General features: G+C 34.6%; 1 protein-coding gene across 1 annotated transcript; it reads left to right on the forward strand.

Moving 5' to 3' along the window:
- Positions 1-994: 994 nt before the first annotated feature.
- On the forward strand, positions 995-15,356 carry LOC133306262 (L-arabinokinase-like). The gene is made up of 29 exons (XM_061506560.1): positions 995-1,315; positions 1,558-1,665; positions 2,052-2,120; positions 2,231-2,314; positions 2,550-2,626; positions 3,661-3,727; positions 4,513-4,570; positions 4,683-4,750; positions 4,835-4,897; positions 6,997-7,050; positions 7,158-7,260; positions 7,335-7,444; positions 7,542-7,661; positions 7,903-7,959; positions 8,102-8,268; positions 8,368-8,509; positions 8,917-9,000; positions 10,162-10,287; positions 10,424-10,554; positions 10,635-10,716; positions 11,908-11,995; positions 12,110-12,153; positions 12,269-12,364; positions 12,448-12,524; positions 12,933-13,130; positions 13,363-13,528; positions 13,970-14,041; positions 14,494-14,697; positions 14,943-15,356. The coding sequence occupies exons 1-29, from the start codon at positions 1,208-1,210 to the stop codon at positions 15,147-15,149; spliced, it is 3,030 nt and encodes a 1,009-aa protein (XP_061362544.1). The 5' UTR covers positions 995-1,207; the 3' UTR covers positions 15,150-15,356.
- The last annotated feature ends 604 nt before the right edge of the window (positions 15,357-15,960 follow it).

The following is a 15,960-nucleotide window of genomic DNA, read 5'->3' on the forward strand; positions in this document are numbered from 1 at the left end:
TTAAAATTTTAGTTTCTGAAAAAAAGTAAGTTTTTGGTTTTTTTGTGACTTCTGTTTTTTTTTAAAGCAGACATTCGAACCAACTAAAATCGAGAAATATTTTTTTAAAAAAGTAGCTTTTGAAGAAAAAAAACTCATCCAAACAAGCCTTTACAATACTGTGCAAATAATGCACACCATTTCATGATTCTGGGAGGTTTATGTCGGGTACTTTTCTTCATACTTTTGGCACTGGCTATTATGTGTAAGTTCATGAACCAAAAGTTATATACATTCATCAATATATTAATGAGAGGATTAAGGATTAATCGACCAATTATTCAAAATAATTAATATATCTCACGTAGTAGGTGAGAAACTCTCTTCCGCTATACAGATAATCACGTGGGAATCCACTTATAAAAAAGAAACAAAAAAAAGTAATATGAAAATCGATACATGTGCAGGAAAGAAAAACACTTTCTTACATAAAAAATATATTTTCTATATATAAATATAGATATAAGAGATAAGATAGTGTTATTACCAAATAATGTGATTACCAATATTATTATCTTAACCGTTAATTTTCGATAAATAACAATTATCATTTATTACGAATTAATAATTAATTAATAAATTTAATTTGTGAATATAATAATCGTTAATCGACGAAAATCAACAGTTAAAATATAATAGTGACATTGATAATAACATTATTTAGATAATAATAATATCCTATATCGAGATAAAATTGGAAAGGATCTAAAATGCTTTCATAGGGTTTGGATAAGTATGAACCTTCCATGGTAATAGGTGATTGCAATGCTGTAAATATCAATTTAAGGATAAACATATGTGTAATCTCTCAACAAACACTATACACGTCCAATTCCAAGAACAGAGCAAATGAAATGGCTAACAAACTAATTGCCTTATCCATTTTTTTAACAAGTTTTGCACGCAACTCAACGTTTCTCTCTCTTCGTGTCCGTCTCTTTCTATCTATGTCCAAATCTCATCCCTGTCCTGTTTAAAACAGCACGTCTTCGTCGTTTCTCTATATTAGGATTGTGGTTCTCTATATAATGACCACAATTACAATAATAATATCAATAATAATGATAATTAATTAAGTAATTAGTCATCTTCCATTCTTCAATTATAAATAAATATCTCATCTGAAATTGACGTGATAGAGTGATAGAAGAAGTTGATACACATCAAAATGAGGATCGAGCAAGAAAGTGATGCAGTCTCCGCTTCGAGAAAGCACCTTGTCTTTGCTTACTACATTACTGGTCATGGTTTTGGCCATGCCACTCGGGTCACCGAGGTTTCTTTCTCTTTCTCAATTTATTTCCTTTTTGTTTTCATTTCATTTTTGGCCCAATGGGGTTGCTTGATCATTTTTTTTTTTAATTTTTTTTAGAATTGATTTTTGTTTCTGGGTTTTTGGCTGGGGTTTTGGCCAATTGATAAAACGAAAAAAAGTTTGAATCTTTCTAAGTGTTTCTGCTTTGTAGGGGAGAATTAATTTTATTTGTTATTGAAATTTGATTTGGAATGAATGCGTAGGTGGTGCGGCATTTGATCTATGCTGGGCATGACGTGCATGTGGTGACTGGTGCTCCTGATTTTGTTTTCACCTCTGAAATACAGTCTCCTCGTCTGTTCATTCGCAAGGTGAGTTTATTTATTTTTATTTTATTTTGTAGGGTAGAAAGCAAGGTGCTTTTTAAATTCATAATGCAGTCAATAATGGATATGTTTGTTAAGGAAGAAATGCTAGCTAAATGCATATATATAACCTGTGGATTGTAGCCTATCCGTGTAGCTTATGAAAATCCACATGATTTGGGTGCAAAGGGTAGTTTTAGTTTTGTACAATAAAAAAATTTGAATTTAGTCCCATTGATCATGGTTTGTTACCTATTCAATGTATTTTTCTTTTAATTGTTTGTGAGAATTTATATTCTCGGAGCTGCACTTCAGTGTTGTTTGAGTACAATGCCTTAGAAATTAAAGAGGTTGATTTTCAAAGCACATATTTACCCATTTGTACAAAATAGGTGCTTTTGGACTGTGGAGCTGTTCAGGCAGATGCTTTGACCGTCGATCGCCTTGCCTCTTTGGAGAAGGTATAGGAATGCCATTGTTTAGTTGATAATTTGTAGTTGTAATGCTTTGAAGAAGTTGCTTTAATGTTATTTGTTTCAGTTGTTGATCCCTTTGTATTTGGCTATGTTAGTATTCTGAGACAGCTGTGAAGCCCCGTGCTAGGATCTTGGCACAAGAAACAGAATGGCTGAACTCTATCAAAGCTGACCTAGTGGTAAATGAAATATTTTTCGCTTTTTGATTGGAAACAAAAATGAACAGAGAAACTGATAGTAATTCATAATGCTTGAATGGATGAAAGTCGAATTGAAGGGAAACCATCTAACTTATGACTAAGAGCTAGGAACCAGAAGCTAAACGATATTATGAATTTGATTTCTATTTAGAATAAATTTAAACAGAATATATTATACTTGGTCGATCCTTTTAAAGCTAATATGAGAAAGCAGGTCTCTGATGTTGTACCAGTTGCATGTCGCGCTGCAGCAGATGCTGGTATTCGCTCTGTTTGTGTGACAAATTTCAGGTAACTCATGTGAAATGCAATTTTTCCCGATTAATGCTATTTGCTTTTGTTTCTTAAAGTGATTGGGTAAGGTAAGACCAATGTTGAAATTATAGAGATTTAGGTATAGAGCAAGAAAAATGAATACCCACAATAATAAATTATATATTGACATTATTGTGAATGATGTGATATTAAAGATAAATTAATAACCGTTTATACTAATATTCGATTCATAAAATATGGAAACAAATCATGAAATAGAAGGAAATATGGAAACCAATCCTTACAGATCATGTAAGACACTCTAAACTACTTTAGGATAAAATCAAAATATTATAAGATATCTTCTACATATTCTAACACTCCCCCTCAAGCTAAAGCTAATAATCATAGTAGAGCTCCAAATTTTAGGAAACTAGGCAGCTGAATAATAGTGATAGGACATGTCATGGAGGATGGTACCACTCTAATATCATATTGAAATTATAGGGATTTAGGTATAGCGGGAGGAAAATGAGTTCTCTGGAAAGTAAAAATATGAAAACCTATACTGAGAGATGGATATAATCATAATATTATAAGATATCTTATACATATTCTAACAGCCACCATAGGTAGGAAGTATAATTGCTGTTTGCCAATGATGCCATTATTTTAGAAAATTTGGCAAACAAAAATAATTTCATGAGTTTATAAATATCATTTTCATCTCGATTTTAGGTCTCTTCATCGTTTTATTTTATCAAATGTATGCTAGATATCAATTTTAAGTTGCTTATGGGGATTTAAATTTACTTTCTAGTTCAATGCCATAATTAGTCTGTACTGGCAATAATCAAAACTTTAAATATAAATGGTCACCCAAGAGTAAGGTTTTAGTTGATTACTTTGGAGATAAATCTCTCTCTCTCTATCTTTCCATTTATCTATCTGTCTATATCTATATGACTATATCTATTATCTATATCTATATATATGTGGCTGTGCACGCGCTCGCATGTGTGTTATAGTGTGTCCATAGTTACCCTCATTCCATATCTTTGCAATTTCAGTTGGGACTTCATCTATGCAGAGTATGTAATGGCTGCTGGTCTTCATCATCGTTCAATAGTTTGGCAGGTGACAGCAATCTTCTTTATTGGAAGTTATCTTGTTCCGTATCTTTGTTCTTCCAAAAAGATTTTAGAAGTTGCTGATTGCTACCTTATATCCACTGCTATTTTGATGTTTTTGTTATATGAATGATACATGAATTGAACAGCATAAATACTAGTAATTTGTGCTATCCTGATCCTGAGTCTTTTGGGTGTTGATGGCCTATTGCTGAAATCGACCATTGTCTCTGTGTTAGAGTTTAATCACTGATTGCTTGTGTCAATGTTTGTTTGGTAGCAATTCATTACGTTTTCATACAATATTTTGGATTCTGAAGTATAGATTTTGGAATCTTTATGGTCAGCATTTAGTCACTTGTGTAAACTTATGACAAATATGTATATTTTAATTAATACTTTTGAACATGTCTAAGTTATCAGGGTTGAAGAAGAGCATGGCAGAATTCACAAATAAATTGATGCATCCTTTTTGCACTTCCTCCTGCTTTCTTACATGTACTAGTAATTAGTAAATGTATCTGACAATTAAATGTTTAAGTTTATTTTCCACTTTGCCATAATCAAAGTTTTGAATTTTCAAACAAAGCTGCAATTAATATGAATATTTGGATTTCATCTATGCTCTTTAGTTCGTAAATCTATTGTGATAACTATGAAGCATACCGATAGGCTCAATGGAAGACAAACTTTTAAATTGGAAACTATGATCTTAGTCTTGCCCTTTTCCGTTTGCTGTGTTTTGTGCTTGAAACATGATAAATAAGTGTAGTTGCATATACACTGATGCAGATAGCTGAGGACTATTCCCATTGTGAGTTCCTTATCCGCCTCCCGGGATATTGCCCAAGTATGTTAATTTTTATATAATTTCATGACAATACCTTACATTATTTGAATGCCCACCTAAATTTGGTGTTGGAAATGATTAACTAGAATTGTGGCATCTCTAACATGTGCAGTGCCTGCTTTTCGTGATGTTATTGATGTCCCTCTGGTGGTCAGGAGGTTACACAAATCTGCAAAAGAGGTACTATCTCTCAAATCTCTGTGGAGGTATTCCATAGGATAATTTAGCTCCTAATCTATGATCTTGTAATTTTCCTTGTTGAAGGTGAGGAAGGAGCTTGGGGTAGCTGATGATGTGAAGCTAGTTATTCTCAACTTTGGTGGGCAGGTGATTACGTAGTTCTCCTCTTTTTAGGTTCCAAACATGATAGTAGTTTTTCTAGATGGGTTTAAAAAATGCTTTTACTGTGTCTCTCTTCCCTTTTTTGTTATTGTATTATTCATGAACTTGAGCTCAACTTGACCTGTGGATTGCTGCAATTCTGTAATGATATATTTTGTTGGTGTGAGGTGCTTCTTTTATCTTCACCTTAAGTATCAAATATAAAAATCATGCAATGCCCAGATATCCGTTATCATTTTATCAGTTTTGCCATAATTCTCTTCTTTTACCATCATCACTTTGCCATAATAAAGTTGGGATTAAAATATCGTGATTACAAATCCACTACAATTTTTATGTTCAGTTCTGGCAACAGTTGACTTTGAAACATTTTTTTAAGTGCTTAAATGTCCATCTGCTTGATTCTTTTTCACCCTACATCAGCTAAGAAGCTTCATATAAAATAAACTTCATGCGTACTCACCCACTCACTCTCTTTGTAAGGACGGACTCTCCTAAAAAACTTAAATTGTTAAGAGAAAATCTATGAATAGTTTTAGATCTCTAACACATATCTTCACACATCAAGAGCCCTTTGGGCTTGAAGGTTGGACAACGCATAGGCTCATTTTACTTGAGTGAAATTCAACCTTATATAGAAGAATGGAAGTAAAGGATTGAACTCGTGGCCACTTGATCATAAAGGCTATGATGCCTTGTCAACAACCAACTCAGCCCACTAGAATGCCCTTGTTGATGATCCTTCACTCCTACAGCATCTAGGGATCCTTGAATAATGTGATATCTCACACCGGGTAAATCCTTAACCTTTGCTCCTCTTACTAGGACTACAAAATGTTCTTGTAAATTATGGCCAATATTGGGTATATAGGCAGTGATCTCAAATCTAGAGGTTAAGCGTCTGACAATTTTACATAAGGTGGAGTTTGGTTTTTGGGGGGTTTTATTATACTCACAGAATTTCACTCCAAATCCTATTCTAAATTCTATATGATATTTTAGAACGTACCATCCTCCATGCCTTAATCTATTATGCTGCCTGGTTCCTAAAAAAGGGAACCCCTTTGTTTGGTGCCTGATAGATGAGGACAAGATCCACTTGAGGCGAGACTCGTGCGGGGTTCACATTACTAATGCCCATTTTGGGGGGTTGTTGTAGCACGCCATGGGATGCTTGGTTCCTTTTATCTTTTCTGGCCACTTTATTCTAAGCAGTTTTACCTTGTCCTGAGTAAGACCTTTCATTTGGTCAGTTCTTCGCAATTTGGTGTGCCTTCTGTCTTTGCTGGCCACTTGATTTTGAGCAGTTTTATCTTGTTGCTTAGTAAGACCTTTCAGTTGGCCAGTTCTTCTCAATTTGGTGTGTCTACGCCTTTCCGGTCACTCCTTGGCCTGTATCTCCCTCAATTCCACCTTTTCAACATGTTAGAGCTCCTGTCTAGCCATCTGCACAGACCACACTGATTCCACCATTCAACTCCTGCCAAGCACTTTGCTATGGAGTCAATTCCTCCCACTGAGCCCTAACTAGTGGTGCTTTAATCCATAGTGCATCTTCTGCCACTCTCAACTGTTCCAACCTCTAGCTGCCACCAGCCTCCAATGGCTGCAATTACTGCCGACAACCTCATATTAGCAGCATAATTCCCGGATTGGCTCACCCCTCACAGACCCACCCCCATCTGCCGCCCCATACGTTGCCACGTGCCCCTTCTGCTCTATGCATCTTTCCCATGCGCTATGCGTGGTATGTAGTAGTAGTCACGTGTAAATTGTATAAATATTTACCTATGTATGGGCTGATTATACACCAGAGTTTTACTCCAAATCCTCCTCTAAATTCTATCAAATTGTAGTATTCACATGAATTCCTAATAAGGCCTGCAGTTCTTACAAAGATATTTTACTGGATTTGTTATTGTGAATACTAGTCTGTTTGTTTTGTGGTCATCTATGATCCTATACTTGTAAATTTTACATTTATCTGGTGTTTGTTCCATTGAAGTCTTTGGGTCTGAAGACTCTAAGCAGAGTCACACCCGCCATCTGACTTCTACCACTGTTATGTCTTACTCTCTCTCCAGCCATCAGGATGGAAGCTAAAGGAGGATTTCTTACCTTCTGGCTGGTTGTGCCTGGTACTTCTTCCACCACCGCTCTGCTTTTGTATCATTGTCTCATTTTAAAATTTTCATTATTTATTATACTCATCAATTATCTGTGATGCCTTGCTTTTATGCTCCAGGTTTGTGGTGCTTCCGACAATCAAGACCTTCCACCAAACTTTAAAAAGCTTGCTAAAGATGCATATACACCTGACATTATTGCAGCATCTGACTGTATGCTTGGTCAGTATGAAACTTCCATAGCTGGAGGCTGGGTTAAATGGAAGAGTTATGCTAATTGCATTTTGTAATTTCAGGAAAAATTGGATATGGCACCGTTAGTGAAGCCCTTGCATACAAGGTTCCTTTTGTCTTTGTGCGCAGAGATTATTTCAATGAAGAACCTTTTTTGAGAAATATGCTTGAGGTACTGTATTGATTTTTTCTGTATTAGTTTTCCGACCCCTTGAATCTGTTTCGTTGAGGGCCTTAAGTAAGTAATTATCTTGTGTTTTTTTATTTAGTTTTATCAAGGTGGTGTTGAAATGATTAGGAGGGATTTACTCACTGGTCACTGGAGACCATATCTTGAGCGTGCAATAAGTTTGAAACCCTGCTATGAAGCAGGTATTAATGGTGGTGAGGTACGTACCTTCTTTTTCTTTAATTACTTCATTCTTGAAAAAGTATTATTTTGCACAACTGTGTTTATTTATGTAATTTCATAAAGCTTTATTTGTTGATATTTCTGTAACTCTGAAGAATTGGTGCGGAATAAAGGCATTGCTAGTTAATGATAGATGTAGGGGATGGTAATTTTTTTGAAGTTTTTATTTATTCCAAAAGAGTTGATAATCTTTTTCATAAAACATTTTGAAAATGTAGGTGGCAGCCCACATCCTGCAGGAGACAGCTTTTGGAAAAAATTATGCATCAGATAAGGTATAGGACTTCTGATTGCTGTTAGTTGCAGTATTGTTTCTTGTTAATTTTGTCAAGCTTCTGGTTACCTTGGTTTCATGAAGATATTGCACAAATGAAGAAACATGGATTTTCATTTCAATTTTGACTTAATAATATGCAGCTTAGTGGGGCAAGAAGATTGCGTGATGCCATAGTTCTTGGGTATCAACTCCAAAGGGCCCCTGGTCGAGATATTGCAATCCCAGAATGGTATGCAACTGCTGAAGACCAACTTGGCCACTCATCACCTGGTTCCCCTGTGGACAATGGAAGCTGTGCATTGAGCTCGTGAGTACTTCCCTTTTCACGGATATAATTTTCATTATTGTTTCCCAATAGACAATATAACTGCCACTTCTTTTTTGTTTCCGTATATTCTTTCTTCAGGGGGATCGAAGACTTTGACATTCTTCATGGAGATGTTCAAGGTCTTCCGGATACTGTGGCATTCTTAACGATCCTATCCGAGTTAGATGAGAAGCACACAAGGCGGGAGCGTAAGGCTGCCTCTAGTCTCTTCAACTGGGAGGTCTTGATCATTTCATATGAAAATCATTTCTTTATAAATTTCTTTTCACTAGACTGAGATCTCTCAATGCCAACAAGCAACCCTCTTAAAGATAGAAATACTGAATAAACTGTAATATTATGAAACTACACTACATAAGGGTAAAGGGAAAATCTCGGCGTATAAGACTCCCCGACTTTGTGAGGGTAGAGGCGAGGGTCGATTGTATATAGTATTACCTTTGCATATTTGCAAAGAGATTGTTCCCCAGACTCTAACCATGACCTTCCGGTCATAAAGGAGCAATCTTACCACCGCTTCAAAGCTCGCCCTCTATGACACTACACTACTTAATCTATAAAATTCAAATACCTATTCTTTTTGTTGTTTATCCTTTCACTTTTGACTATGCTCAATTCTTGTGACAGGAAGAAGTTTTTGTGGCGAGAGCTCCTGGTAGGTTAGATGTAATGGGTGGTATTGCTGACTATTCTGGAAGCCTTGTCCTGCAGGTTGAATCTTTCCATCTCCTGAGGGTTTTAATTTCATTGCATTTGATTTCATATAGTTTCAACTGTCAATTTCTTCACGTGGTTTGACATTTATGATAATATGTAATTATATACCTGATGCTGTAATAAATGCAACTAATACATCTAGTACAATGGTAAGATGTGTTTCTACTCCTTAAAAATAAAAAAAATACAAAAATGGAATCAGGTATTGTTTGTTTGATGAAGTACTTCAGACTTTACGTTTATGTGTGTGTGTGTGTGTTGGACGTATCTTACCCTCTCCTTTGTTATATTTATCTCTGTTCACTCTATTAAAACTTCTTTTTCTATTTTTTTTAAAACCCACGTCAGACTCTGAAACAGAAACTATTTTCATTGTTTATTGCAGATGCTAAATTTAATGAGAAACCTGAAAATATCAAATAGAATAGTATACTTAGAGTACTGGCACTAGTAAGCAGCATTTTCAGGGAAATGTTTGCATTGATTGACAATGGACAAACACTAGTTTTAAATTTGTAATAAATTTGATTGTACTCTAAGTGAGCACCTTTCTTATACCTTCTAAATAAAATGGATGCTTTGTAGTATTTCACATTTGAAAGAGAATCTGTTGGATGATAATATCAGTTACAAGCAAACACTGAAGTTCAGAATAAGGCATACACATATAACATATCATTGAGGATATATTATATCAGTTATCGGCACATAACATAAGCAGCATGCTATGGTCTAGACTTATCCTTCCTTCAAGAACAACATGACAAACACTTGTAGTAATTAGAATACTAGAGATGCTTGTTGCTGAGATGGTAGTGGCAGTTTATAGTGTTTATTATTTATTTTTTGTATATGCCTGTATTACAGCTGAACTATTGTACTACACACTTGTACTATTCTTTACTTATTATAAATGTCAAGATCCAACTAACTTAAAAGCTTAAGTTGTTAAGTGGAGGTATGTAAGTTTTATATCTCTAACAATAAATTGCATTGAGATGTACAGTGCTAAACATTGATATATGTTTCTATACACAAGTTTACAGGAATAACTTTTAATTCTGAAAATGTTACAGAACCAGCAAAGTTATTCTTGAAATGTTTAGACAACTACTAACTCTGTGCCTTCTTCTCTTTCTTTTCACTCTTTTGCAGATGCCAATTAGAGAAGCCTGCCACGTTGCTTTGCAAAGAATCCATCCAAGTAAGCATAGGCTGTGGAAACATGCAGAAGCTCGACAGAATGACAAAGGGGGAAATCCAACTGCTGTCTTGCAAATCGTATGTTGAGAACTTGAAAAATTTCTAAATACTACTTTCCATTAACATTGACAACTATTGATTGGAATTTGTATAACTAGGAAGCATGATGAGTGAATAATCTTGATGAGAAAAATGTGTTTATTGATCATGTCAGGTATCATATGGCTCGGAATTGGGCAATCGTGGTCCAACGTTTGACATGGATTTGTCCGATTTTATGGATGGAGACGAGCCAATCTCATATGAGAAAGCAAAGAAATTCTTTGCTCAAGATCCTTCCCAAAAGTGGGTAGCAGTTATGCATGATTATATATTCATAAGGCATTTCTGGCATTCTAATATACTAAAATGATTAACTTCCACAGGTGGGCAGCATATGTTGCTGGGGCAATTTTGGTCTTAATGACTGAATTGGGTGTTCGATTTGAAGATAGTATCAGCATGCTGGTACCTCATGTTCTCTACCTAAGTTCTTTTTACTTCCTTTGAGAAAACAAAATATCCTACTGAATGCTCAGAGAATTTTCCATGAGTGTGTATAACATAATTGCCAATGGGTTTCACTATCAACTTGTTTATTAAGGTGTAAAAATATACCTGGCTTGTTAGTAATATATTACTGATGATGGGGCATTTCATTTAAATTTTTTTCTTTATAATACATGAATTGAAGATATACCTGGTACCTTCTTACTCAGGTTCACAATTACCTCAGAATAGGGGTGTCAATATGGGTTTTGACACGCGGGTCGACCCGTAAAAAAATTCGTGTCGTGTTCGTGTTGGAAAAAATGACACGCAAAAAATTCGTGTCGTGTTCGTGTTTATGAATTCGTGTTCGTGTCGACCCGTATTATTTTTAATTATTATTATTATTTTTTATTATTATTTTTTAATTTTTTATTTATTTTCGATCTATTTTTTAAATTTTTTTTGTTAATTACCGTTTTGTCCCCTATTTTGCGTGTTATTCGTGTCGTGTCGTGTCAACCCGCAAAAAATTCGTGTCGTGTCAGTGTTGAAGATTTTGACACGAATGAAAATTCGTGTCGTGTTCGTGTTGATATATTCGTGTCGTGTCGAATTCGTGTCATGTCAAATTCGTGTCGTGTCAACCCATATTGACACCCCTACCTCAGAAGAAACATTACTGTGATATGATTGTTTTCATTCATAATGAAATTATTTTATTTCTAAGGAGATTGCATGAAGGTGTTAGGTTAGGAGTATGATTAGTTGTGATATGTTGATTATATAATGTTAAAAACCTATATTCAATGTCTTTATTTTTATTATTATTTGTTTTGGCTAAGTTTGTTATTCCTGCAATTCATGTTTCATTTCAACCATGGTGGCCTCTTACCACCCTTATCTCACTAATAGCTTTGAATTTCCTCATTAATAGTTATATTTGTCTTTCAGTGAAAAAATTAGTATATAATTATTTTTTGTATAAGAATATGAAGATAATATTATACTGGGGTATAATCAGAAGAACAATTTCTGTAGGCTATTGATGGAGGGATCATGCTTATTATAGTGCCACGTTGAAACATTTATCCAGGCCTATAATTGTGCTACTTACTCTATCTATATCTCTCTTGCTAAGATCTAGATATTGTAAACAAATATGTATAGGTTTCATCTGCAGTCCCAGAAGGGAAAGGCGTATCATCTTCTGCATCTGTGGAGGTTGCTAGTATGTCTGCCATTGCAGCTGCTCATGGTAATCATGATTCGTTTCAACAAGCCTGATCTTGATTTTGTTTGACAACTTGATAAGTCCAGTTTTTCGCCAAGAAAATATTGATTTTTGTTAGTTTCAATCTTTGTAACTCAGGATTAAATATCAGCCCAAGGGATCTGGCTATTCTCTGCCAGAAGGTTGGACTTTATGCAGTATTCTAATCAATATAAATTCCTTACGATGTTTTATATTTTATCTCTAGCATGCATTGTCCGCATAATGTAACACTCATTCCCTTACAAATTTTGTCAGGTTGAAAATCACATTGTAGGGGCTCCATGTGGTGTCATGGACCAGATGGCTTCAGCATGTGGGGAAGCCAACAAACTTCTTGCTATGATTTGCCAGGTGTGCATCATTACTAGCTTCAAAAAACAAATCTTTGTTATTCTTTAGACTCAATTTCATCGTACTGCTTGTTATGGATGCAGCCTGCAGAGATTGTTGGTCTTGTCGAAATTCCCAACCATATTCGGGTATGGGGAATTGATTCTGGAATAAGACACAGGTTGGTAGCCTATCACTATCTGCAAAATTTCCTACATAACTTAAAGCTTTGGAGATACTCCTTGCCATGGCATCGCAACATTTATGATCAAGTGGTCAAAAGTTTGACCTTTACCACTCTCATTTTTCTAATCAAAGATGAATTTCACAAGATAAGGTGGGCCTGTCCATTGTCCACGCTTCAAGCCCAAAGGGTTTTTGTATGATGGGACGTGTTAGATACATGAACCCTTCATAAATCTTTATCTTACAACTTAAGTTTTGGGAATAATTGGTTTTTGGCAGTATATTTGCTCTTGTTGTTGAAATGCTGATTGACAGTAAACCTTAAGCAAGAATATCTTGTTCCATGCCTCCCTATTCTATCTCCACGATGTTCATGGACTATCTTAACTGTTGTCTATTTCAGTGTTGGAGGTGCAGACTATGGATCTGTCAGAATTGGCGCCTTTATGGGTATGAAGATGATAAAGTCCATGGCTTCTAAGGAATTGTCTGAGATGTGTGCTGCTAGTGGGTTGAACTATGATGACGTGGAACAAGATGATATAGAACTACTTAAACAAGAAGCCTCCTTAGAGTACTTATGTAATTTGCCTCCTCACAGGTAAATTCTTTTTTCCCCCTTTACTTAAAAAAGGTTATCATGAGTGGCAATGACTTTTTAGGAGTAAGAAGATAAATTCTTCTTATAATCTGTTAATTGGATTATTATGCTTTACATTTTTTTTTTTTTTTAAATTTTCAATTTCTCCCCCCACCTTGCTCTTTTAGGTACCAGATCTGCGCATTATATCTTGAAGTAAATATATCTTTAATTTATAAGTTTTTATTTACAGATACGAGGCTCTTTACGCTAAGACAATTCCTGAGTCCATTACTGGCGAGACGTTTTTGGAGGAATATAAAAATCATAATGATCCTGTCACTATTATTGACCAGAAGCGTACTTATGTAGTGAGAGCTCCCGCAATACATCCTATCTACGAAAATTTCCGAGTCAAGGTTAGGACTTCAATGAAGATTTTAATTAGTTATAAGTAACTAATTGTTTATTCTAACTGTTTCATCCTTTTGCCCAGTTATTATGTATAACTGTGTTAGTAAAATTCTGCTGTGGTAATCTGCTATTTAAGAAAATTTATTTTGATTATTATTATTTTTTCAAGCTAATTATGTAGTGAAGCCTGTCTATAAGATTTTACAGCTCAATCATGTACGCATGGCATATTATTATTGTATTTTGTAGATTAAAGGGTATAGTGCACTGAAATACTGAATACGTTTGTCTTAATGCTTTGCCACCGAAAATCTAAATTATTTAAGACAATGACCTGCTTTACACTTTTATTTTCAGATAAAGTGTCTTTTACATGTTATTCTTCATGTTTCCTGTTACAAATATTTTAAATTTTAATCAATTCTCCTCTGTAATATGGTGTGCAGACCTTCAAAGCACTTCTAACATCGGCAACTTCAACTGATCAACTTACAGCTTTAGGAGAATTACTATATCAGGTACTTGAAGAGCTTCAGTTGATCAACTACTCTATAGTAATTTTTGTATGCTCTTGCAACTGTTAATGAAACTGAAATAACAATTTTGGATGAGCACTTTATTAATTTCGGTTCCTAATTTTAGTATTTGGAACTATGGTATAAGCATATTATAAACAATTGCCTTGTCGTGATAGAGCAATCACTTGCTTTTAACTTGTTGTGCATGGTAAGAAGATCAAAAGAAGTATTGATTTCTATCTTTATGTGCTGTTAATTAGGTTAAAATGCAAATTAATAGCCTGATTTCATTAGTTAGCTCAAATCCAGTATTTACAGCTATATTACTTGTTTGATAGGAGCTGTTTTCTTGTTCCCTCTTTCTTCAATATAAACTTTAGTATTAGAATTGAAGAATACCAGAATATAAAAAGAGAAAAACGGTTAAATTTTTACTATCATTTCATTTGCAGTGCCACTACAGCTACGGTGCTTGTGGACTTGGCTCTGATGGAACAGATAGGCTTGTTCACTTAGTACAAGAGTTGCAGCATAGTGCAGCATCTAAATCTGAAGGTGGGACTTTGTGTGGAGCCAAGATCACTGGTGGGGGTTCAGGTGGAACAGTTTGTGTAATTGGTAGAAATTGTCTCAAGAGCAGTGAACACATTTTTGAGGTATTTTTATTTTATTATAAATTTAACATATTATTATAATTAAGAAAATCCTTCATATCTCTTTTGGATGGAAGGTGAGAAAAAATACTTTTTATCATAACCTGCTTTAGGCTTAATTTTTCTATAGTTGTTCTTAATCTTGTTGACTTTATGTGGCCTCATATAGTCTACAAAGCCTTAGTAAATGAGGCTTCATGAAATACTCTTTATTAATCTGAATTCTGCAATACACATTTTGATTTCAGGTTCAGCAGAGGTACAGGAAAGCTACTGGTTATTTGCCCTTCATTTTCGAGGGTTCATCGCCGGGTGCCGGAAAGTTTGGGTACCTGAAAATACGCCGTCGAGCTTCCCTCAAGAAAGTTAACAGCGTTGGGGATTATGGAGCAGTCATGGAGGAGAATAACAGCCTTGGGAATGATGGTGCAGTCATGGAGGAGAATAACAGTTGATCATGGCTTATACCTAAGTACCTTGGTACTCATTCCCTTGATGATCTTTCACCGGAACTTGTATAGTATAATAAATTTTAAACGACTTTAACCAATTATTAACATTCTGGCCTGTCAGAATATCTAAATTGTGAAGTGTTAATGGCCATTATCAGCTTTTTGTACTATTAAAGGGAACAAGATTATGAGGGAAATGAAGCTGTTGATGGCCAAAATATTGGATATTAATGAAATGAATAAATAAATACTGAACAAATTGTTCAGTATGTATGTATGAATAGTTGCATTTGTGTTATTCTAAATTTGAAGTTTTCTTTTCTTTGGGTGTTTCCATGTGCGCTCTTCATTTTTTACATGGCTAATTACACGTACTTATTATAGCAGACCAGAATTATTTTAAGTCTAGTTGAACTAATTATCACCAACTTAAGAGTGGTACAAAATGTGCTAAAGAATATGGTAAGTTACATGTATCTGGTGCTATTTACGAAAAGCATTGTTTACATAACTTCGAATTACGGTTCTAATTAAGTTAAATAGAAACAAGATGTGGAGATTGAAGTTTTAATAATAAAAATTTAGGGAGATTCTTATTTGGGATGTAATTAAGCGAAAGATGCAGTTAGTTTTTATTTGCATGTAATAAGAGTGCCAATACTATAAAAAAAAAAAAAAAAAAATTGCCAATAGGCGAATTACACTACCGATCAAATTCATTTTCGGACTTCATGGTAAGTAAATATTAACTCTTAATATTATGAAGAAGGTTATACTTACAACTTATTTTCGTTTACAACATCTTACAATTATA

The sequence above is a fragment of the Gastrolobium bilobum genome, unplaced genomic scaffold (genome assembly GCF_033153095.1).
Source record: "Gastrolobium bilobum isolate Gb01-03AN ecotype WA unplaced genomic scaffold, APGP_CSIRO_Gbil_v1 utg382, whole genome shotgun sequence".
Classification (NCBI taxonomy): domain Eukaryota; kingdom Viridiplantae; phylum Streptophyta; class Magnoliopsida; order Fabales; family Fabaceae; genus Gastrolobium; species Gastrolobium bilobum.